This window comes from Kogia breviceps, chromosome 4, assembly GCF_026419965.1.
Source record: "Kogia breviceps isolate mKogBre1 chromosome 4, mKogBre1 haplotype 1, whole genome shotgun sequence".
Lineage (NCBI taxonomy): Eukaryota > Metazoa > Chordata > Mammalia > Artiodactyla > Physeteridae > Kogia > Kogia breviceps.
This window is the reverse complement of record NC_081313.1, coordinates 6,167,767-6,192,923: the sequence shown is the minus strand read 5'-3', so window position 1 is coordinate 6,192,923 and position 25,157 is coordinate 6,167,767. Positions and strand designations below refer to the sequence as shown.

Genomic DNA, 25,157 nt, shown 5'->3' with positions numbered 1-25,157 from the left:
AGCAGGACCCTGTGGGGCTCCTGGGCACGGACGCTTTACTTTGTCCCCCATTTCTTGTTTGTAGGGAATAGACTCCAGCCTCTATGACCTTCCCTGAGTTCCAAAGGGCAGATTCGGTCAGTTGCTAATCCAGGAAGGGAGGGGATGCAGAGACAAGGGAGGAGACCACCTGAGGGCAGATCAAAGGAACCAGAGAACCTCATCAGGAGACCCACCACCTGAGGCCAGATTAAAGGACTGCAGACCCTGCACACGCCCTGATCGTTATCAGCAACCCAGCCCTTGAGCTACTGCTATAAAACTCCTCCCCAAATCATCCCCGGTTGGGACACACAGGAGCCCGGTGTGTCCCCCTCTGCCTGGCAAAGCGATAAAGCTATTCTTTTCTACTTCACTTAAAACTCTGTCTCCGAGATTTGATTTGACACACGGGTGCACAGAGGCCGAGTTTTCGGCATCAACAGTGACCAAAAACAGGTCAGAAAAGGGATGGCACCAAGCATGTGACTTTGATGGCACAGACCGACTCGATCAGGAAAGGAGGTGCGCCTGGTCTTGTGTTAAGCCAGCATTTTCCTCGAAGGGCATCTATGGCTTTGGGACGGGGGGACGTACATTCTCAAAGCAACATCTCAGACTAGCTTTTTTCTTTTTTTAAGGATCCTCGTTTCATATCTGAAAGGGTTGTGTCAGCAATAACAAACCAGATATAGGAGGAAAAAACCTCTATCAGTTCTTTCATGGTGGCATATCTTGAATCTCAGGAAAGGGAAAGGAAACAGTGACCTCAAAGGGTTTTAGCACTGGCACAAGTCACGTGGTTAAATCATACACACACCGAGGTTGGGGGATTCCGAGCTGCCACTCAAAGGTCTCTCATCTGGGGTTCATTATAAACCGCTATTAGAGGACATTTGTTAATTTTGAGGTATTATGCTATTATGTCAGTGATGTTCATCTTCTGGCAGAGGAAGCCTTCCGGAAGTATTGTGGCAGCTCACACAGAAACCTTGGTCAAACTCCTTCGTAAGACTTCTATGATTATGTTTAATTTCCTTTCCTTTTTTTTCTGCTCACATGCTGGCAACTGTCGTATTAATAATGAAATGGGAAATAGATAGAATGATAAGGAAAGTAACCAAAAGCGTTGCTTATTCTTTCTGTGATTAATCAAGGAGTCATTAATAATATTTGAAGGATATAATGCTACCTCTTTAAGAACAAAAATCTAGAAGTATGTATAGCAGATCAATATATGCAAAAGTTTCTTAATTAGGAGAGAGTTCAGACTTCACGCTTAAGATTAAGGTTCACTGAATTTACATTTCAATACAAAAGGAAATTAATTCCTGTTAATATTTCTGCGGAAGTTTGCAGGGCTTAAACGTGGTACGGCAGTTGCACCCATCCTAGAGAGGATGCCGGCTTACCCTTGGCAGTGAAGGCAGGTGCCTGAGGCTTGTCACATCAGCCCTACCTAGCTTTAAGGTGATTATAAAGACAAAGCCGAGAGAACACACACAAAAGACCTTGAATGAAACAAAAGGGCTCTGAAAGTAAAACTCCTTTGCTTTAACCAAATAGCTACTTCCCTGCTGCTGGGGTGGCCTGTCTCCCTCAGGTCCCCAAAGTAATTCCCTCCGCATCAGAAACTTGCTAATCTAATTTCCACTTTTGCTTCGGGTGTGTACCGTATGCAGGAGCTTTAAATTTAATAAAGGGAAATTGAGTAGTATTCTCAGCTGTGTGTCAAAATCGGTGAGGCTACATTTACTTAGGGATTCAATACGGGCTCTCTGGATACGGTAGGGAAATGTTAAAGTGTGTTTGGTTGGCAATTTTGAGAATTTATTGGAAAATTAACTTCGATTTCATTTTCATCTTGGCTAAGGAATCATATAATTGCCTTAATACAGTGATGTATGTTTGCAACTCCACTATCCTCAGCCTGACTACAGATTGTTAGGGTTTCATGGCGTGGAGGATGACGAAAACGAAATTTGGTCAAGAGAATGCAGTGCAGTTGTGTTTCTACAAGCATTCTTATTGGGAAGAAACGTTTACACAGTGAGGTGCCCACGTTCCTGACACTGGGCCTCTATTGGTGAAGCGGCCATAAGCTGTCAACACAAACCATCTTCCCAGAGCAACAAATCTATGCAAGTATTTAAGGCATTTATTGTATGCTAAAAGAAATATAGAAATATTAGGGGGGGGGGTTATGCAAAGCACTCATAGAAAAACTTGAAGTCTGGTGGGTCCAGAAATAAACCTAACGCTTGATACAAAATGTGTGAAACCTAACGCTTGATACAAAATGTGTGAAACCTAACACTTGATACAAAATGTGTTTTTGCTATTAAGATGTGAGATGGAGAATATCATGAAGAAAACTTCTTTTTCAAGCAGGGAATAAATATTTAGGATTAGCTTACAGAAGTAATCTGATAACAGGAAACGTTTCATAAGTCCAAGGGAGTGGACCTGGGAGGCTCATTCTTGAAGCATCTAGTCCTAAGGTTGGCAGAGTAGACACAGCCAATAGGATTCCCTCCCCACCAGGATGCTTTAGGAAATCTCCAATAAGAAATTTTATCTAAACACAGACTTACTCGAGCATGGACTTGAGGATATGGGGAGGGGGAAGGGTGGGCTGTGACGAAGTGAGAGAGTGGCAGGGACATATATACACTATCAAATGTAAATTAGCTAGCTAGTGGGAAGCTGCTGCATAGCACAGGGAGATCACCTCTGTGCTTTGTGACCACCTAGAGGGGTGGGATAGGGAGGGTGGGAGAGAGGGTGATGCAAGAGGGAAAAGATATGGGAACATATGTATATGTATAACTGATTCAGTTTGTTGTAAAGGAAAAACTAACACACTATTGTAAAACAATTATACTCCAATAAAGATGTTAAAAAAAAAAAAGAAATTTTATCTGATCTCCAACAAGTTACAGTTCCATTCACTATAACTTGTGAGGGGAACCACTCACTGTCCCTGTACTTTTGTGTACATGGATTCAGTTGTCCTGACCAGGGGGCCGCACTGCCCTGCAGGGCACATTCCTCAATGTCCAGAGGCATTTTCAGTTGTCATGACTTGGGGGCGGGGTAGAGGCATCTAGTGGGTAGAGGCCAGGGATGCTGCTCAATAACCTTTAATGCACAGGACAACCCCCTGAACATCCTTCAGTCCAAAATACCAATAATGCTGAACGTGAAAGGAAAGATTGTTCTTATCAATATAGTAGAGATTATAACACAAATCCTCTCTCTAAACCATTTCATGTCTGCTGATCATATGTGATAATACCTATTCTGTGTAATCTGTAATAAAAAACACACATTCTCTTCCTGAATCATCACTTCAAAGAAACACTCACACAGTGATTCCCAATGACAGTGCTATTGCTAATTTGCATTTACTCCACACATACTTATGTTACCAACATCCCATGAAAGAACTAAAGAGAAGGAAGAGGAAGCAGGTTACCTCTCAAATAAGACCTGGCTGTAGTCATCCAGGAGGTGGGCGTGAGTGTGGAGAAAGATGGTGTTGTAGCCCACCAGTGCCGCCATCATGATCAGCATCTTTAGCTCATAATTCACGCGCAGGAAAACCGAACAGGATATCAATCCCAGGATGCAGCTGTATATAAAGTACTGGAACAGGGAAATACGTCAGATGAATACTTGGGATCTCTTCTGAGGAACGCCAAAATGAGAATTAGAGTTGGGCACCACCATCAAGCTCACTTGGTCAACTCCCAAACTGACTGTGAAAGCAGACGCATTTGTCTGCTCTTTGATCCAGTGATACATGACTAAACACATTGGATTTAGAAAAGAATGACTCATGATGTGGCTTGCTCAGCCAGCGTAGCATGGTTAAAAAAATAATCGTGCATGTGGGCCAAATACTCTTCAGAAATAATTTTTAGAAATCTATATTGAAGCTATGTCATTATTAGCAAATGTCCTTTGCTTCTTGAAAATGAAAACAATATGGCTCCCTACACATTTACAGATTAAAACAAAATGACAGAATCTTCTGTGGGCTTTCAATGATTTACTTCATTAAGAGGATACAAATCGTCACAGGTAGTTCTATTAAAGGTATAAGAAAGCCTAGACATTTTATTTAAAAAGCAGTTGTGTGTCAGAGGGATTACCTAGAACAGAAAGGATTTAAAAAAACTAAAAGCTTTGAACTATATATAAGATAGATAACCAACAAGGACCTACTGTGTAGCACAGGGAACTCTACCCAATATTCTGTGAAAACCCGTATGAGAAAAGAATCTAAAAAAGAATGAATATATGTATATGTAGAACTGAATCACGTTGCTGTACTCCTGAAACTAACACAACACTGTAAATCAGCTATACTCCAATAAACTTAAAAGAAACACCCAACATTCTAAGGGTTCACAGGTTTCACCAGAGTACTAACGGGCCTTTATCCCAGATAGAAAATCAATTAAGAAAACTGGAGGACATGAGAGGGATTCGGTGGTGAGCCTTCAACATCAGCAACAAGAATGTGATTGAAAATAAACTGTAGCACCGTACAAAGCTATTAAAAAAAAAAAAAAAAAAGAAAGAAGAAGAAGTGGGATTCCCTGGTGGCGCAGTGGTTGAGAGTCCGCCTGCCGATGCAGGGGACACGGGTTCGTGCCCCGGTCCGGGAGGATCCCACGTGCCGCGGAGCGGCTGGGCCCGTGAGCCGTGGCCGCTGGGCCTGTGCGTCCGGAGCCTGTGCTCCGCAACGGGAGAGGCCACGACAGTGAGAGACCCGCGTACCGGGAAAAAAAAAAAAAAAAAAAAAAGCTCAGGGTGTAAGCTACTCCATTTTAGTTACATTATATGGGATAAGCCATGTATAAACTGCTTATTTTTGTCATCCTAGCTCTTCCTTTTATTTCCCCAGCTAAGGTCATCTACAGTCAGCCATGGGGAGGGCTACTAATATTAGTGCATCAGTCCTGTTCTTGGGGGAGAAAGGAAAGTCGCAAGATGAGCTGCGGCGGCCCTAGCAGGCACCTCCTTCCCTGTGAGAGGCACCCACGCATCCTCACCAGGGAGGACTGCCACCTGGCTTCTCAGCTTCAGAAGGAAGACCAGCCATTAACGCCCGTGGGTCCTCGAGAAGTAAAGCATCTCTAGGCAAGGAGCATGATGGGTGGTGGCGGCTTAGGGAATGCTGGGAGTTTGTAAGTGCAACTTCTTTGGCCACAATTCCCTGAGGTCAGTTCTCTACTATTCTGACCACTGATGACCCCACAACAGAGAATAGGGAGAGGAAAAGTGGAGAGGAAATGTGTCCTGATGGGACCATCTGGCTGGCGGAGAGGAAGGACAGAATCAAGAGAGGTCTGGGAGAGAGTGGATAGGCACCACCGACTCAGTCTCCCTAAAGCGGAGGGTGAGGGAGAGAGAGCCTGTGCTCTGAAACCAGCCCTCATGTCTAGGGGATTTTGCATTATTACCTTAATGACTTAAATTAATTACGTAATTACTTAAATACTTAATGACGAAGTAGTGCCCTCAGAGGGCAGGTGTGAGGCTCAGTGATTCAGTGGGCATCGCTGCTGGGACGGCTTCTGAAAGCAGCCCAGGGAGCCCCGCAACACGTCTGGGTGGGCTCTGCATTCCTGTGCGCATGCGCACAGAAACCTGACAGGGCAGCCTTCGTTCTGGTGAACCGAATAAAACACGGGCCTGCACTTTGTATGTCTTCTTTCTTTAGTTCATTCTGGGGCTCATCCACTACTAGATTTTTCACAAGTATCCATCCCCACCAAGAGTCTGAGAATCCCTGGGTTTTCACCTGCTCTTTAGTCAGCAGTCACTGTCTTCTTACACAACTGCTCCGTAAAAGCCACGAAATCGCCTCGGTTACGCACAGCGGGCAAGGTTCCCACTCAGCGTCTCGCCCTTCAACTCACAAAGCAGCTCGCTGGTACAAATAAAGGCATGCCTGTCCCCTGCACAGGTGACCCAAGGTAAGGAGGACGATAAAGCCCACCTTGACGAATTCTTGTGAAGATTAAAGAAGATAATACAAGTAAAGTGCACAGAACAGTGCCTGGCCCATGGGAAGCCGTATAAATTCTGCTATTATTGTTCTAAACTGGAGCTCTTTGTAAGACTTTTTATTTTATTTTTCTTCTTTTTTTTAAAAAAATTATTTTATATTGGAGTATAGTTGATTAACAATGTTGTGTTAGTTTCAGGTGTAGAGCAGAGTGATTCAGTTATACATATACATGTATCTATTCTTTTTCAAATTCTTTTCCCATTTAGGTTATTATACAATATTGAGCAGCGTTCCCTGTGCTCTACAACAGGTCCCTGTTGGTTATCCATTTTAAATATAGCAGTGTGAACATGTCAGTACCAAACTCCCAATCTGTACCTCCACCCCTCCCTAAAATTTGATTTTCAAAAGGATTCTTCTGCTAAAATTCTGCTGAAAATCATTATTAGAATGAATGTTATCAACAGTTCAGCCTAAGTGAATAAGAAGCAGAATAATGAGCCCTTTACAGGAGAGTGTGTGTGTGTGTGTGTGTGTGCGCGCGTGAGTGTCTGTGTGAGAGTGTGTGTGTGTGTGTGTGTGTGTGTGTCAATGTGTGCATGTGCATTTCAGGGGACTGGGGGTGGCAGGATTCTAAGAGTTTTCTTAGAAACACCCCTAGTTTGAAATATATGCCAAAACCTATAAAATATGTCTATGATTTCACATTTTAGAATTTATTCTTAGGCTTTTAAAAAGTTTTCACATTTCAGGGTTAGGGTTAGGGTTAGGGTTAGCGTTACTAAAATACATAAGTTATGGGAAGTAGCCTTTTAGTCCATTTTCTATTCAAGAAGCCTTTCTAGGAGGCTTGGAGGCCATGTGCAAGGTGATGTGGGAATTAATTAAAGGTAGGTTGGGACCCTGAAGGTAGTGACGGAGGGAGTGTGTTAATAAGGAAGGATAACGGAGGAAGGCCAGGCTGGGAGCTCTGAAGATCAGCTGCATCTATTACATAAGGTAGCCCTGCAGGGAGGTCACTGGATGTCAAGAGCTCTGGCTGTAGGCTCCTGAGCTGAGTTCTGTTAGGACACTATTACTAAGAGCCTTATTTTTATATAGTTTTAATAGTTAATATAAATATTAGTTAATATTTTTATTAAGTATTATTCGTTAATATTATTTAAATATCATATATTGCTACTACTTAATATTAGGTAACTAAGTTAAAATTGGTTCATATAGTTATTAATACTTTTCATATATTAATCGATGAAATCAACTTGCATTTTGACACCAAGGGAGCAGCCACTGTCATCTTTGGCAATCTACTTAAGTATCTTTTGGTTTCAGTTTCCTCACCTGGAAAACAAGAATTCCAGTATCTAACTCACAGGGTAGTTTTGTGGATGAAATGATATAAATGCCTGATATAGTGTGAACTGCCTACATGGCAAAGATTCTTTCTGGTTGATTCTGTTGGACATTTTTAAATGACTTTTTCTTCTGCTACACCTGATGTTGAAAATTAGGAAATATACAAAGGACACATATAAAAAGTGAGCATCTTCTATAATCCTCAACATCCAACTAGAGCCATGATTAATTAATTGTTTTTTATATCTTTCCAGCTTTTATTTTTGGTGTGTGTGCTACTTGCTATTGGTATTATTATTTTAGAAAATTGGGAATGGATTGTTTGGAATGTTTTTAAATGATACTTCTCACTTAATAGCTTATAAGTATATATTTCTATGTCATTAAATAGTTTTCTACAACATCTTTTGTAGCGGCTGGATATAATCTTATTGTATGTTCATAACAAAATTTGTTTAAACAGTTAAATTTATTCTAACTTTTAGGCTGTTTGCTTTCTTTTGTTTTTTCTTTCTTTTCCTTTCTTTGTTGTTATTGTTACATAAACCTTTCGACGAACACCCTGGTAGCTAAATCTCCGCACCTTTAAAATTACTTTCTAAAGTTAGTATTGCAGGGTGCAAACTATGTGTTTCTATGCTTTTTGATGACTATTATAAATGGCCATTAAAGTTAGTATTGCAGGGTACAAACTATGTCTGTTTCTATGCTTTTTGATGACCGTTATAAATGGCCATTAAAGTCAGTATTGCAGGGTGCAAATTATGTCTGTTTCTATGCTTTTTGATGACCGTTATAAATGGCCATTAAAGTCAGTATTGCAGGGTGCAAATTATGTCTGTTTCTATGCTTTTTGATGACTATTATAAATGGCCATTAAAGTCAGTATTGCAGGGTGCAAATTATGTCTGTTTCTATGCTTTTTGATGACTATTATAAATGGCCATTAAAGTCAGTATTGCAGGGTGCAAACTATGTCTGCTTCTATGCTTTGTGATGACTGTTATAAATGGCCATTAGGAATTGCTGTATCACTTTTTACCTCCTGCATCAGTGCCTGTGGATGCTCCTTCGCATCCACTGTCAACCTCAGGCGTCATATACGATGGGGTTGGAGAGTAATACTGCAGACATCGTGCACATCCACAAACAGCTTTCCCAACGTTCCTTCCAATCTATTAAGAGGGAAGCCAGGATGTCTCCGGGCTCCTCTGGGACCCCTAAACTCATGAGTTAGTAATGTCGTTTCTGTACAGACAGTACGCGAGCAGGAGGGGCTTCCTTGCCAAAGGCCATCATAATCCTCTTTCTGAGGACTTATTATTGGAACAGTAGTAGCCTAGTGCCTCAGTCTGACCTAGATTTTGAAAAGTCTACTGCGTGCTTTTTCAGAATCATTGAAGGTTGAGGAAATGTTCTTTTTTGCCATTTCGGGTTGCTAATGATTTGCTTCTTCTGAAAATAAGATATCACGCTCAGACTTACTTAAATGAAATTCAGGATGATGACCTTATTGCTGTTAGGGGGGCCAAGGACGGTGAGTTGTTCAACCCAAAAATATTGGCTGGAGAGATTTTCTTAAAAAGATGATTTGCCGGCTATACTTTTCTTTCCTATGAAAATGCATGTTTACTGTAACTTGTTAAAGTGCCTTATGAATGCAGCATGGGGATGGCTTGGAGGCTCGTCCTCCCTCCAGGGGCCGATGGACCACGTGTGTGCTAACCATCCATCCAAGGAGGAAGAGCCAGACCACACGGGTAGTTTGAATCATTCTCTAAAGAACGGGGTTCCAAACTGCCCACAGTGAGGTCACAGCCAATAAACGCTCATCATGAGTCCCATCCCTCACTTTTCACATAACGGAAATAGAAAAGATGGTGTCCAGTCCTCCCTGGGGTTCACAATAATGCCTAACATGAAGGCCAGGACCCTGTGGATATGGGACGAAGCTTATGCCATCCTCTCTTCCTGAGTCTGTGGGGACATTGCTATGGACTCCGGTTAGCTGTCATGGCTTAAAGGAACACCAGATGCCCCTACTCTCTGTACACAGAGCTGTGAGCATCCCAGGAAACTGAAATGATGAGACGGAAAAAAGAATCAAAGCCTAATATCAAAGGGAGAAAGAAAGGAAGTTTCCTTTATCACCAGAGCTAATGGAGTTTTAAAAAATTGGTAGAAAAATTTTAAAATATACATATTAAATGACCAATTTCAGTGCCTGAAATATGTGAGACAAATGAAATGGGAAGAATCTATGCTGCCTTTAGACGATTATTCAGAAGATGGGAAGGAGAGTATCAAAATCATGTTTTTTTTGCACAAACAATTCATGGAAGAAAGACGTTATTAAGCAGTAAATAATTGATTTAACTCCTTTCACTTAAATGACTGAGGTGTTAGTAAGTTTTGAAATTTCAATCTAGGCCCTTAGTAAGGGCCAGTTAGTAAGGAGTATTTGAAGATACAATTACTGGACGGCCTTTGCAGCCAAAGGAGAGGGAGAAATATGAGCTGTGGTCCCTGTCATCACAGAGTCAGGAAGCTAATGCTAATTCACCGGAACAATTAGCAAAATCTGTAAGCAACAATTCAGTGACATACAATCGAATGCTACATGCTGGGATACATTCGATAAAATGTAGCATTAAGATAAATTGGTGCAGCCACTATGGAAAACAGAATGGAGGCTCCTCAGAAAACTAAAAATAGAGTTACTATATGATCCAGCAATCCTGGGCATATACCCAGAGAAAATTATAATTCAAAAAGATACATGTGCCCCTATCACAGCACTATTCTCAATAGCCAAGACATGGAAGCAACCTAAATGTCCATCGACAGATGATTGGATAAAGAAGATGTGGTACATATACACAATGGAATATTACTCAGCCGTAAAGAAGAATGAAATAATGCCATTTGCAGCAACATGGATGCAACCAGAGATTATCATACTAAGTGAAGTAAGTCAGACAGAGAAAGACAAATATCATATGATATCACTTATACGTGGAATCTAAAATACGACACAAATGAACTTATCTATGAAAAAGAAACAGACTCACAGACATAGAGAACAGACTTGTGGTTGCCAAGGTCGGGGGAGGGATGGAGTGGGAGTTTGGGGTCAGCAGATGCAAACTAGTATATACAGAAGGGATAAACAACAAGGTCCTATGGCATAGCGCAGGGAACTATATTCAATATCCTGTGATAAACCATAATGGAAAAGAATATGAAAAAGAATATATATATGTATAACTGAATCACTTTGCTATAAAGCAGAAATTAACACAACATTGTAAATCAGCTATACTTCGATTAAAAAATAAATTAAAATGTAGCATTAAGAGAATAAATGCACGAGTCATCCGTGAGAGCCTCAAAATGCCATTGAAAATTTGCACGTGTGGTCTAATCGGTGCCCGTTGGCTGGGGCTTTCTGCTGAAGGCTGGGAATTTTTGCCCGGCCAGGACATACTCAGATATGGAATCCAAAGAAGAAAAGTCAAGTCTACAACAGATGAGGTGCAGGCCACGTCACTCAATACGTAACAGCATACAGGAAAACAACAAGAGCAATAATAACAAGGGAGATGTTCTTACCGGCAGGAAAAACAAATTTTGTGCACGCAGAATTGCCACCTGACTATATAAGGCAGGAAGACTTGTGTTTGACGCATTGGCAGTTGGAAGAATCCTCTCCTCTGACTCGCTCAGGAAAAACTGCAAAGAAAGTGTTTTTACAATGAATTAGTGCAAAGGAGAGTAAAGAGTTAGCAGGTGGGTGCTAAGTTTATTAATGACGTGTTTTGTCGCCTCCGTGAGCAGGATCGTGTGGGCAACTCGGCATCTCTACTTCCAGTGCTAATCCCTTCATCTTCTCTTTGAGGCTTTCAGAATTTCTATCGAATAAGTAAATAACTCTTGTTGTGCTCTGCACTTCACAGTGAATTCCAGAACTCCCGAGTTGATGTCAAAGACGACAGAAGCACCTTGTTAAATATAAGTTTTGAAATGAACCAAGGACAGGGCAGAGGGTTTGGTTAGAATTACGACGTGACATCCCCACCCTCACGTTTTCAATTCTGCAGCAGGAGATGGGAGTCTTCACAATGTGTTTTTGCAGGATCTTCACCATCATGGCTCAAACGTTAAATGAGTCAATGCAGTTATATGAGTTTTTTTTTTTTTTATATTAAGAAAATAATTTTATGGGAAAAATGCAGTAACTGGCATCAACAGTTGTCACTATTATTTGTGAGAGCTTGGCGTCTCAGGATTACGAGGGGTTGAATTTGGAAAGGAAGGATGCTCTTAGGACTGTTGGAAAGGGGGTCCTGATTTAAAAAGAAAAGAAGTAATCCTGAGAAAATAAAAATGATTAGCTCTTATGTCATAGTCACCAATACCAGCACGGAAAAGGAAAGTGTCAGCCAGTTTCAAGGAAGGAAAAATTCAATCTCTGTTTCTCTCTCCCCATCTCTCTCTCTCTTCCTCCCTCTCTCTCTCGCTCTCTCTCTCTCTCTCTCTCTCTCTCGCTCTCTCTCTCTCTCTCGCTCTCTCTCTCTCTCTCTCTCTCTCTCGCGCTCTCCTTCTCTGTCTCTGTCTCTGTTTCTCTCTCTTTCTGTCTCTTTCCTAGACGAGCTGCAACACAAACTGTTTAGGTAACCAAGGATCAGTTACTTTCCATACCACGGCTGAGGGTCAGAGAAGTGTTCAGTGAAGGTAAACTAGAGAATCACTCAGGCCAGGTTCCCTTATGAAAGAGATTCATCTCATCCATGAAACTAGGCTAGATCTTAGGCACAGGGCTAACCATCCATATTCCGGGTCTAAGAAGCAAAACTTCCCTGTAGAGTTTCAATGGCTGCTTTTGTTTCCTTCCTTTCTTTTGTTTGTTTCCTTTGATGGTAGAGTTCTTGTCAAATACCTACAGTAATTTACTTAGGTAAATAAGAAGGTATTTAAATAAATATATAGATAGAGTTAAATATACTAAATAGTATATTCTTGAGATCATTTCCTCTGAGATTCCAAGAATGATACTATGTACAGTGTTTTTGCCCATTATATCATTTGATAAAATGCTGCAAAATGCTGATTTAAAAGTCAAATAAATGTAGTAGATTTCTTTATTTACTCCTAAAGAATTTATCAAAAATGTCACAACCCCTGGCTGAAATATAAATGTGCTAATTATCTGGAAAAAAATATATCAGGAAAAGAAATGAAGTACTTGCTTGGCAAACATAAGGTTCCAAAATGTTAAAAATTTAGATTTGACAGATCCAGCATACAATTGACTTAAATATTAAAGAATCGAGATACGGCAAATAGAAGGAGACTGTTTAACTTGATAGGTTACTCGTCTCAGGCACCTGAGATCTTAAAATAATTTTAAAAAAACCTTCTTGATTATATCAGCATATAAAGAAGAAACTAGATTCTTGCTGTACAATGAGGAGAAATATATCCTGTGAAAGTTTTGTCTTGCAAGGACGCGCTGCAATAATAAGATGGTCTGAACTTGAAAAACAGTGGAGAACTTTAAGCAATACATCAGGAATGCTCCATTAACCCCCTTCTGCTACTTTTTTCTAGTGTGTAATTAACTACCCCTAAAATCAAGAACCTCTTCATTCTGTCTATGTGGCATCACACTGTAGTTTGGAATGAATTTTCCTCTTCTGTTCCCTTAGTCACTTTAAAATAACAAACTCCTAATTATAGCCAGTCCAAGCTCGAAGGTTATCAATCCACATCCCTCTCCCTTCCGGATTAAAGTGCCACAATCTTCTGCACAGAATGAATTTCTAGTATCATAATTATTTGGGGGAACTCCTCTCGATCTATTTTAATATTCTACAACCTTTGTCGTAATTGGGAAAATGATACCCTCATGCTGGACAAGATATCCTAACTAAGTGCCTATTTTTAGCCCTACTTCCAAATTTTACATTTCCCAGGCAACGTGAAACATCTCAGAATTATGTTTTTCAAATACTATTAAATTGTGAACATGGGATTTAATACCGTGTTAATAGCCTGATAACATCATTGCTTGTCATTTGGTTGGAAATAGAAGGAACTAACTAATTAGAATTAGATTACCAATTAACTACTAGCTAACCACGGCTAACTCCTTGTCTATGTGTCTCACAAAGCCGGGCTATTTATAATATTCTCTGGGAAGTTTCTCGGAAAAGTTGCAAAACGGTGTGAGGCATCACGTGACGACGTTGTCAAAGTGTCAGAAAAAAAAAGGCAGAGGATTCGAGCTTCTCAGACACGGTTCTAAACAGTCAGCTGGAAACTAAAATGGAACAAAACACACAGGCTTTTTACAATTTGCTACCCGAAACCCTATATTTGAAAAAAAAAAAAAAGTCTGGATAACTGGTTGTTTTTTTCCACTTTGTATTGGGGTGTTTGGTGAACACCAGGTATTTTAAATGTCCTGGTAAAATCTCACAATTCATTTTAAATAAACCTGACCTGGACATTTCGTCATTTACATTAGTGTGTAACGACAGTTAAAGGAACACCATCCCTGTTGACCCCAGCTCTTGTAAGGGCTGTGAAAATTCAGCCTCGTGATAAACACTAGGGCCTAAAAATCCACGTGGAGGCTCAGTGTGGAAGGGTCCATCCACACGGTCAGCGGCAGATTCGGAGCTCGCGGGTGGCTTCAGCCCTCACATCATCCCTAAGGCCTCTCTCCTCTCCGAGGCGAAGAGAGTGATGGTGGTGAGGATAGAAAAGTCGTTAATAAGGGCTGTTTGCCACTGGCTCGAAAAATCCAGGGCAAACTGCGAGGTTCCCCCGCTGTGGAGGGACTGGGCATCAAAGCGAAAATGAGAACCTTAAAAACATTATTGGAAGTGAAATAAACCAGACACAAAAGGACAAATATCATGTAATCTCACGTATACGAGGTATTCTAGAATAGGTAAGTTTATCGTAACAGAAAGCAGAGTAGAGGTTACCAGAGGCCAGGGAAGTGGGGAGTTATTGTTCATGGGTACAGAGTCTGAGATGATGAACAAGTTCTGGAAATAGATAGTGGTGATGGTTTGCATAATACTGCAAAGGTACTGAATGCCCCTGAATTGTACACTTAAAAATGGTTAAAACGATAAACTTTACGTTATATATATTTTCCCCAAAGGAAAAATAACAAACAATGAAAACAGAAAAAGAAAAAACAACAAAAAAGGAAGAAAGCATTTTTGCCTCATCTCTAAAAGAATGCTTCAAAATCACAGGAGCTACAGAAGAGGATCTGAATGTGCTGTGACTGTAAAAAGATGAAGTTTCCTGACAGAGAATTATCCTCCCCGTGACTTCAGCAGAGCCTGCTCATGAAGGTAGCCCGATGCCTAACTCCCACACAAAAGAGCTGCTCTTCCCTGGAATGTGAGACCAGCACCTGGATTAGCTTCATGGGTTAATCACTGCTACGAAAGAGCAAACCTACAACGTGGGGATAGGGCTCAGTTAGTCTAGGAACTGTATTCTTAGAAGAAGTACCAAGATAAGTTTAAAAGCTATACAGGTGCTACATTAAACAGAATCCTCTCCTGGATGGCGGTTTGAAGTGGGGCTGGGAAAAAAGGCACAGAAACACCTCTAGGAGCATTTGACCGCATGCAGGTAAAGGCTGTGCCTGCATCTCCAGCAGGAGGAGCCATCTTTCCAGAATGTGCGTGAGGGACCCGGAGCCTACTTCCCTTGCCTGGCACCCCAAAGATGCTCAATTCTACCAGCCCAGGTCTCAGTACTGCATTGGCACCCCCTGGTGATGTGTGCGACCCAAGGGACGTCACAGCACCGCGCAGTGTGGCTGGGGACACAGGACCCTGTGTCTGCCTTATGCAGTCAAAATGCAAGAGGCCGGGGATCCGAATAGCTGGAGAGCGTTTCTCTGTAAATCACCAGATGCGCTCAAAGATGGCACCCCGAGGGACCAGTCCTTCCCCTTCTGTGATGAATAAGAAATGACAAGAAAGCTCAAGATCTCGGGAAAGTGATTCCCTTTGTCTACCTAACGTTGCATTTCATACTGTTTTGTGATGTTTCTTTGAACTGTACGACCCATAGTACAACACCGAGGACAAATCCCAAGCAAATATTCAAGGCCCTTACCTACCCCCTCAGTCTTGTTTTCTTGCTGCTCCTTGGTGCAAATTTCTCTCTCTTCTTTGTCCTAGATGCCAAATGCCTTCCCTCCTTCTCACCTTTCATCCACCGTCTGGTGGATCTCCCTCTCCCCTCCTTTAGAATCCTGTCCCGCAGCCTGGCTCCCCTGTCCTTGCCCCCTACACGCTTCCACGTTGGCTCTCGGACGCTTTCATAAGGTTACCCAGCTGTCCGTCTCCTAAACTCCGCCGGGAACTCCTGGGAGGCAAACTGTCTTTGGGTCCTGAGGATCTAGTGATGTACCAGCTGCATATTTGTGCTCAATAAACATATATATTTTTTGCTGAATGAATGCTCACGAGTCTCACTTATGAAAACTCTGTCTTTATTACATAACACACGCGCCTCTTCTCCACAACCTGGTTTTGTGTTTCCGGAAGGCAAGGGGTATACTCAGGACCCTGCAGTTCCAACACTAGTAAAGCACCCAACATATGAAGGAAATTAACGCCTTATGGTTGATGGTGATGATGTCAGAATGATAATAAGGTTGTGTCTCAGTGTGGACTGATTACCTAAGTGTCTATTTTTAAGGCTATACCAATACTAATATTGATACAGTAAGAGCAACCGCTGGTTCAATATTTACCAAATACCTCAAGCCGTCCTAAGTGTGCTCTGAGCATCCGTTCATACCTTAAAAATCCACCTTGGCAGAGAAGTGTGAGTTCTCACTGAGAACTGAAAGAAGTTCTCAGCTTCCTCATGAGAACTGAAGTGGACCCTGTGGAAGTTTGTAATTCTCCAAAATCGAACAGCTGGTAAGGTGGGAGCCGATGTTTGAAATCAGGCCCTTTAAACCCCAGAGCAGGACACCTTTCCCACTGCACTCTCCTTAATTTGCTGGTTCTGTTACCCCCGGCCGATCACCCTGCTGACATTTGCTGGCATTTCCTTTTGTACGTGGTCCTCTCACTGTTGTGGCCTCTCCCGTTGCGGAGCACAGGCTCCGGACGCGCAGGCTCAGCGGCCAAGGCTCATGGGCCCAGCCGCCCCGCGGCACGTGGGATCCTCCCGGACCGGGGCACGAACCCGCGTCCCCTGCATCGGCAGGCGGACTCTCAACCACTGCACCACCAGGGAAGCCCTGGTGGCATTTCTGTAGCCGGAGCCAAGACGAGCTAGGAGGTCGGAAACCTCTGGAAGGAGCCTCCCCCCCTCGCGGTGGTTTCCCCAGGCTGCATCCCTTTCCCTTAGCGAAGCCGTTGCTGCGGCAGTTGAGGGCTGAATTTAACAGGCAGCAATGGGTGTCACTGAAGGAGCCGTGGGAAAGGTTTCCAGGCCCCATGAGACAGGCGCCGCCCGGTGGGGCCCTGACTCACCATGTTGAACACGGCCATGGTTAATATGATGGCCGTGGCGATGACCGTCAGGGACATCCGAGGCCAGGGGCGGTTGGCGATGATGCCCGACGACTTCAAAAGCCACAGGAGCGGGGCGGACGCTTTTTTGCTGCATTGCTGGGAGGAGAGGGAAAGGAAAAGAAATGCGTTGCTATTTTATGTATTTTCTCAAGTTTCTCAAGGATGTTTAAAACCACAAGATGCATCGATATTCTTCACAGATTGAAGAAGCAGACTATGTTGGCATCATTGCTACAAACTAGGAACAAATTAATTACGTTTCTATGACAAATTAGGACGTGCTTGTATGTCCTTTAAAAGAGACCTGAAATTATGTTTAAAAATTCTTCTGGTGAAGGAAAAATACGCCAGGTGATTAAACCACTCGGGGATGTGTTGGGTCTCAGATTACAGCTGTGAGGAGGCAGCTTTCATAAATTCAGGTGATTTACCTCGAAAGCGATCAACACGCAGCTAATCCTACGAAGACAACCGGACCATAAAATAGTTTGGTGCCTGTACCTGTGACGACAACACCCAGCGTTCTCAGCTGAGGCTTGTGGTGATGGCTTGACCTCATCCCATCCTGCGAGGGCTTCCTCCACGTGGAGAAGCTCTACTTTCTATTATAAAAATTTTTATCTTTGATTGTGTTAAAAAACGTAAAATGGACCCTCTAAACTATTTTTAAGTGCACAGTTCAGTAGAGTTACTGCATCCACGTTGCTGTGTTACAGATCTCTAGAGCTGTTATCTTGCACAACTGAGACTCCGCACCCACGAAACAACTCCCCTTTCCCCTGGCAACCGCTCTGCTACTTACCGTCTCTAAGCCTCTGACCAGTCTAAGTACAGTGTAAGTGGAATCATGCAGCATTTGTCTCTCTGTGCCTGGCTTACTTCAGCTGGCATGATGTCCTCTGGGTTCATCCACGCTGTAGCCTGTGACAGGACTTCCTTCTTTTTCTAAGGCTGAATAACCTTCTATGAATAAGCCACATTTCGTTTATCCGTTCATCTCTTGTTGGACACCGGCGCTGGCTACAGTGGATAAGGCTGCACTGAGCAGCACTGTAGTTTCTAAGAAGCTCTTTTCGTGTGGAAGGAACTGAGGTCTTTATAGAATGACAGCCAGCTTTCCCTCACCATCTTCCGTGGGCCAGACTCTGCTCTGTGGGAACTCAGTGATGGGCTAAGCTCGCTGAGGCCTTGAAAGCAGCCACCTCCCTGGGGAAGCAGCATATTGTGATGTTCACCTTCGTCCCAGTGGTGAGAGAGCAGAGGAGGGCGAATCCTAACCTGTGGGCAACGCAAGCCTGGCCAGTGCCAGGTATCCCGGCACCCACCGGAGTGGGTATTTACGTATGTTATCTCATCTGACAGGCGTTCTTAAGAGTTCCCTAGGGATCTAAATTTTAACTTCACGCAAAAGGGACTGCGGATCTGAGGCCACGTGTCCCGGAACCATTAAAAAAAGGTATAATGTCGAAAAAATTCAGGAGGAATAAATATACACTTATACACTTTTGACTTGCACTAGTAAGTTAATATAATGATAAAACTGTTGCGACATCAATACAATTCAAATAGAGACTCTTCCTTAATAGCACTAATAAACAGCGCTTCTATTTCTCAACCTCTTTCACATTTTCTTTCTGCTTTATTCTTTAAAGTATTGACGTAAGCACTGCAATTTGTTAACTGTTGACACAACAATTAAATGAGACTGTGTGATACTGGATGAGAGGTAGTGAGAAAGGTAACCGGCCCTGTGGCTCGGCACCAAGTCCCTGTAGCTGTTAAACTTTCCGCAAGTTAATTACCCTCTCTGGCCTCGGTTTCTTCATGTCTAAAATGAGAATAATAGTGCCTGCCTCGAGGTTTAAATGAGCTACGTAAGGTGCCCAGAACAGGACATATGTGTTAACTCTTCTTATATTTGTCAAGAAAACATAATATTTCTCAGAAACATTTTAGTGACTAAAAATTTATTTGCTCTACATCTAGATGAGCAAAAACCATTTTTTCCCTTCCATTCCACTATAGTCTTTTTTTTTTTTTCCCTTTCAGCTCCTGATATAAAGAGATGCAGAACGTTTGTCTACAGCATACATGCCCCACTGATGTAGAATCCCAGGACAGCGTTTAGGGCTCACTCCTGGGTCTTTCTCTGGTTTCTCCTACAGCCTGTCTGGGAGAACAGGGCAGCGCTGCCCTGGATTCCGGGGGCTGCCAGGAGCTAAATCACTGGCTGGCAGCTGGGCTCTGCAGAGCATCTTCCCACCAGCAACTCACGGGGAGCCAGATTTATGCCTTAAGCTTCTTCCCCAAAGTAGGGTGTGGACGGGGGTGGGTGGTGGCGTTAAGTCTGTTTTCCAATGAGATGCCCTTTAATGCTGTGAACATGCAGTATCTTTCAGGGTCACAAGGCTGGAGGACACCCACCTGAAAGTGTATCACTGTTGTTCAATGCATACTACTTGGAATAATATTAATACCACAGACCACAGTCAGATCTGCATTTGGAGGAGAAGCTATAATAAAGAGCAGAGATTCAAATAGACTATCACAATCATCCAGCTCATATTCCAGTAGGAGATGATGACATTTGGCTGGATTCTGGCAAATTAAGGCAATATTTATGTATTTGCATCCTAAGTGACTAGGATTAGTGTTTTTATTTAAAAGAAAATTATTAAAATGGATGCTTTTGTGTCTGAATACAGAAATTCTCACTAGATATGATAAACATTTTAAGAGCAGAAAACACAAAACTGCTATTTTAGGAGAATATTTAAATCTAAATATTACATTACAGATTCCATGTCACAGTCAATTAGGTAAAATATATTCTGGTTATTACACAGACATACTATTGAAATTATGAAATTAAAAAAAATTACTGTTTGAATTTTTAGGATAATGCATGGTGATAATATTGCCAAATATGCCATCTAATAGGAATATGTTATATTCTGCTTACAGACTAGTCATTTGCTGAAGCAGACGTGGGCAGACACACGTGAGTTTTTTCTGCTCCCGTGACACGCTGGGCAAAATTACAAACTGGTGGCCCTAGAAACTACTGCCTCTGTGTGCCTACTGTATATGTGGCAGAACGTCCTGGAAATCTGTCACGTTCCCACTCAGCCCTGCGAAGAACACTCTTCTCGGAGCTGCTCACTAAGGACACGTGGGGTTGGTGTCCGTTGGGCTCAGGACACCGGATTCAGGATGCGGTAGGTTCAATTCCTTCTCTGTTTAGTCTTCCTATGTGACTCCAAGTCCGTCCCCCGCCACCCCCATGAAATTGTTTTTAAACCTATCAAGCCAAATACTCATTGATCTCCAGGTCATGGAGACAGGCAGCCTTCCCGATCTCTGCATCCTGTCACCAAGTAGAGGCAAAGTAAACACAACTGTTCTGAAATATGAAAGCTGGTAACACTGCTGGTGGCAAGGATGAGGAATTAGAAGATGATGATGGAGATGAGCGCCCTGAACTACAAAGACAGTGCAGGAAGAAGAGGAGGAAGATACAGACCTTAGGGGGAAGAGAAGAAACCAACGATGGGAGGAAAGGAGAAAAAAGACTAAGAACGTAAGATAGAAGGAATCCGATTAAAGAAAAATGGGAACATTGATTCCATTTGTAGCTCTGAATAAAAATTACAACTTGGATCTTAAAATGATAATTTAGTTCAGTCTATTCTGTTTTGGGTTAAGTATTCAAACAGAGTCCCTGATAGAAAAGTAAAGTTTATCAAAATTTACACCATCCTAATGCGACATTATAAATGATAACATCTCAAAGAATATTGTGGTGTTTATTCAGGAGATGCTGTGCATATGAAAATGAGAGCCTGCCTGCTCTGTACTCGGGGAAGTCATTCTATCTGATCTTTGCTTTGATCACTGGCATCGTTTCAGCCAAATCTGTTTCCCCCCTGCCGTGACCATCAGTGAGGCTCGCTGTATCCTACGATTGCCTCTTCTTACTTACAGCGAGCTCACTGTAAGTAAGAAATGCTAGAAGTCCTTCTAGAAATGCTCTTGGCTGGTAACGCCACATGCATCCACTGATAAATATGGAGTTGGTACTAACTGTAGTGGGAGATGCAAAAGGAGAAAGCATATAAATTTATACGAAAACCTTATGGTGGGGACTTCCCTGATGGCGCAGTGGTTAATAATCCGCCTGCTAATGCAGGGGACATGGGGTCCATCCCTGGTCTGGGAAGATCCCACATGCTGTGGAGCACCTAAGCCCGTGAGTCACAACTACTGAGCCTGTGCTCTAGAGCCCGCGAGCCGCGACTACTGAGCCCACATGCCACAACTACTGAAGCCTGAGGGCCTAGAGCCCGTGCTCCACAACAAAGAGAAGCCACTGCGATGAGAAGCCCACACACTGCAAAGAAGACTGAACGCAGCTAGAAAAAAAAGAAAAACAAAAACCTATGGTGGAGTTAGTGAGCAGCGAGTAGTGTGGGTTGCTAGAAAGGGTGTGGATGAATGCTAATGTTCTTCATCCAGAAGATGCAGAGATTCGCCATGTAGAAATAAAATGCGCTTAATCTGTGTTTTAGATTTTAAAAAAAGAAAAAACTATCTCCACCAAAAATATTTTCCATTTCTTCCTTCCTCCCTTCCTTTTCTTCTTTTTGAAACGTTTGCATTGGAAACGACTGGTAGTCTCTCTTTCTAAAATTCCTCATAATTTAATGTTATAATTATTAAAGCAGATTGTTTGCAGTCTCATTAGTGTTCCTTTTTAAAATAAAACGATGTACCCAAAAAGAAGTAGATCCTTATGTAGGTGAAGTTTAATACAATGAGAAACATTTCAGAAAGTTATAAATATATCACAGTGGCTGAGTAACAAATTTTTATTATTAGAACTCATCCTAAAATCTTGCCTGAAAGCTATGGTGAAGTTTATCATAGAAACATGCACTTTTGTGTAGTTGTCTGAAGGAACACTTTGCCTTTCCTACTTTGGCATTTTAATTGGGCAGGGACTATCTTTTTGAATGGCAGCAACAAGCTGCAGCAATAATTACTTAAAACATTTCATGTCACAGAGACTGATGTGTCTACTTTAATTATTTAATTGTCCTTGGATTTCCCACAGACTTTTATTTCAACCAGTCATATTTTACCAGATCAGCCTGTTTCTTTGGTACGCCTTGGCCGAGCCATATTCCTCTGTCATTCATCCACTGTGTGGTCCTCGTAGCACCGCCCACATTGTGTCATCTTTGCCGACACACTTGTCTCTGGCCATGTGGAGACCTGGGTGGGGGACACTGGCCTCCTCGTGCCCATCTTTGTTTTCTTTTTTCTTCTTTTGGCCATGCTGTGCAGTTTGCAGGAACTTAGTTCCCCGACCAGGGATTGAACCTGGGCCCATGGCAGTGAAAGTGCCAAGTCCTCACCACTGGACCTCCAGGGAACTCCCATAACCCATCTTTGTATTCCCAGAGGCAGCATGGTGTTTGGCAAACAGTCAGAATGTGTAATAGATGCTCGCTCAGTAAGCTCCCTGTCTTAACGATGGACCCAAAGAGAAATTCCCATGGGGTGGGAACAAAGAAGGAGATCACCGCTAGGGGGGCTGAGGCTGTGGGATTGGCTTAGGAGTGTCCTGAAACTGGACATTACCTAGGGATGGGCTTTTAATGCCCACAGGGAAAAGATGTTGCCTTGGGTCTGCAAAAGTGGGCAGCTGGGACCAAGACCCCTGAAGCCTCAGAAGGCTATTCTCTCCATGTGGAGAAGTCTAGAACTCCATACACTAGATCAAGGAAGTACCAATAAACTTCCAATGATAATTCAAACTCTAAATATGGGTGTTGATTTTGAAATCACATTATCTGCTTCATAATGAGAATTCCAAGGTGAGTGGTTATCAATCAGACCAAAAACCAGAGAAAGTCCTTGGGGCTCCAGCTGCAGCAAGAACAACACTGCTTATGAAAAATACTTCACATCGCAGGGTGCAGGGCACGTCCCAGTTGGGAAGGGGGCAGCCCCTACTGAATGATCTCACAATAAACAAAAATTATGAACTACATAAGAAGACCTTACAAGGAAGAATAAACAGAAATAACAGATAGTAGAATTAGTATCACAAGATCTGCAATTATTATATCAATCTGAACTAGTCTGTAAAATAAGATTAAATTAATAAAAGATGGATTAGAGTTCATAATGAATAATCACTTAAGAGAAAGCAACAGGCATATTTTAAAAATGAGCTCCATAGACTCTCTAGAGACAAACATGTAGATATTGAGATTAAACACTCAATAGTTATGCTGAAGAGGGTAAGATAGCTCTAAGGAAACAACCTGTAAAACAGCACAGAAATATAAAGAGATAAAAAGTGTGATATTGAGGCACAGAAGGTACAATAAAAAGGTTCAACATACTTGGAATGAAAGACTGAGAAAAATAGAACAGAAAGACAGGGAAAGAGGCAAAATACAAGGAAATATGGGAGGACAACTTTGTGGACCTGAGGCACAATACGAACTCTGTGGCTGAGACAACGCACTGAGTCTCAACCAGGAAAAATGAAAGTTGACCTACTCCTTAACACAAGGAGTCAGTTGACCAAGACAGACAAAGAACAAATCCTACAAGAAGAATCAGAGAAAAGACATCTACCAAGAAAGAACAATTAGATTTCTCCTCAATACATTAAAATCCAGGAAAATATGGACTCATGTCTTCAAAATGTTAGAAAAATTATTGACTAAATTATTAGTCAGTGAGGAAAAAAGGCTATTTTTTAATATAAAAGCTGACTGGGTATATTATGCACAGGCTCTCATGGAAGGGATTGCAAAAGGAATAATCCTATGGAAATATGGACACTGCATCTGGAGGAAGGAATGGCATTCAGAAGAACGGTGAACAAAGAGATTGTTAAACAAGAATAGTGATAACAATGAACAATAAAAATAGTTTAAATTTTAAAAATCTAAACAGCACTAGCATGGATGATGGAAAAGGATGATCAGATTTAGAGATTTAGAGCATGGTCCTTGTATTCTTCACAAGAAGATGGAGATAATAATGGACCCTGTTAATCATGTGCATGTTACATATTTTATGTTAATTGCTCAAAGAAAAGACTTGGATAAAGCAAGTGCCAAGTCACTAGAGGGAATAAAGAAGAATAAACTCCATTCATCCAAGAGAAGGCAGGAGAGGAGGAAAAATAAGCAGAAGCGAAGAACATACTTGATGGATAAAAAAAGCAAAATAAGACTAGCAGTAATTATAATACACATAAATGTATTACACTTGTCGGGTAAAAGAAAGAGACTCTTGGATAAGAGAATGTAACATACATTTAGATGTTGTTTACAAGAGACACACCTATACGGCAAGGAAAAGCTGAATAAGAAGATGGGAAAAGGGACACTGGGAAAATACTAACCATGAGAAAGCTGATTATATTGACATTAGAGAAAATAGACTTCAAGGAAAAAACACTCCTGTGGGTAGAAAGCTTTTTTATCAGCTGGTGTGTGACCTACTTTCCTTCCCCAGGACAATCTGTATGTTTGTGCTTTCATCTCTGCCTGGAACAACGTTGGTGGGCTGATATCATATTATCTCTGCTATACAAAGCACAAGAAAACCACATTGAGAGAAAAAAATTCTCCTGACATTTTCTAACATTTTCATTTGCTGAATCTGGCATACTCCTTCTAAAATACATTTCATCAAGGAGGTTTTTTTTTTTTTTTTGGTGTGTGTGTTATTTATAGTTATATCTCTTGTATTTCTTCCAGAGATGTAAGTCTACTTCAGGTAGTTTAGAAAGTTAAATTTGGCAGTAAGTATGCACTTATTATTATTACTACTATGATGATGACAGCTATTATTATTTTTTATTACTGAGTGTCATGAAAATACAATCTGTTATTCTACATCTTAGTTTCTACTTAGATAAAATGGATTCTTTGGATTATCAAATAAAATGATATACATTGAATGCACTTTAGAGGGCTCTCACATATGTAAAAACATTTTTGCAAAGTATTATGATTAAGGATGCTTTCCTACTAGAATATTTTGGAGTTTAAATCCACTTATAAATTAACATTTTTCTTCCATTTTACTGAATGACTCTTAAGATGGAGTTATACCTTGTCCAGAATCCAGTTTTATGTAAACTGGGTCAACAGCTG

The 25,157-nt window shown here is 41.7% G+C and overlaps 1 protein-coding gene across 3 annotated transcripts in view; it reads right to left on the bottom strand.

The window, feature by feature from the left end:
- ADCY2 (adenylate cyclase 2) overlaps positions 1-25,157 on the bottom strand; it is a 441,592-nt gene that overhangs the window by 51,343 nt on the left and 365,092 nt on the right. For all 3 annotated transcript variants that reach the window (XM_059063263.2, XM_059063264.2, XM_067030781.1), the window contains 3 exons: positions 16,930-17,067; positions 11,012-11,131; positions 3,497-3,666 (listed from right to left, as the gene is read on the bottom strand). In XM_059063263.2, the coding sequence (XP_058919246.1) occupies positions 3,497-3,666; positions 11,012-11,131; positions 16,930-17,067 (428 nt within the window). The remainder of the gene's footprint in view (positions 1-3,496; positions 3,667-11,011; positions 11,132-16,929; positions 17,068-25,157) is intronic.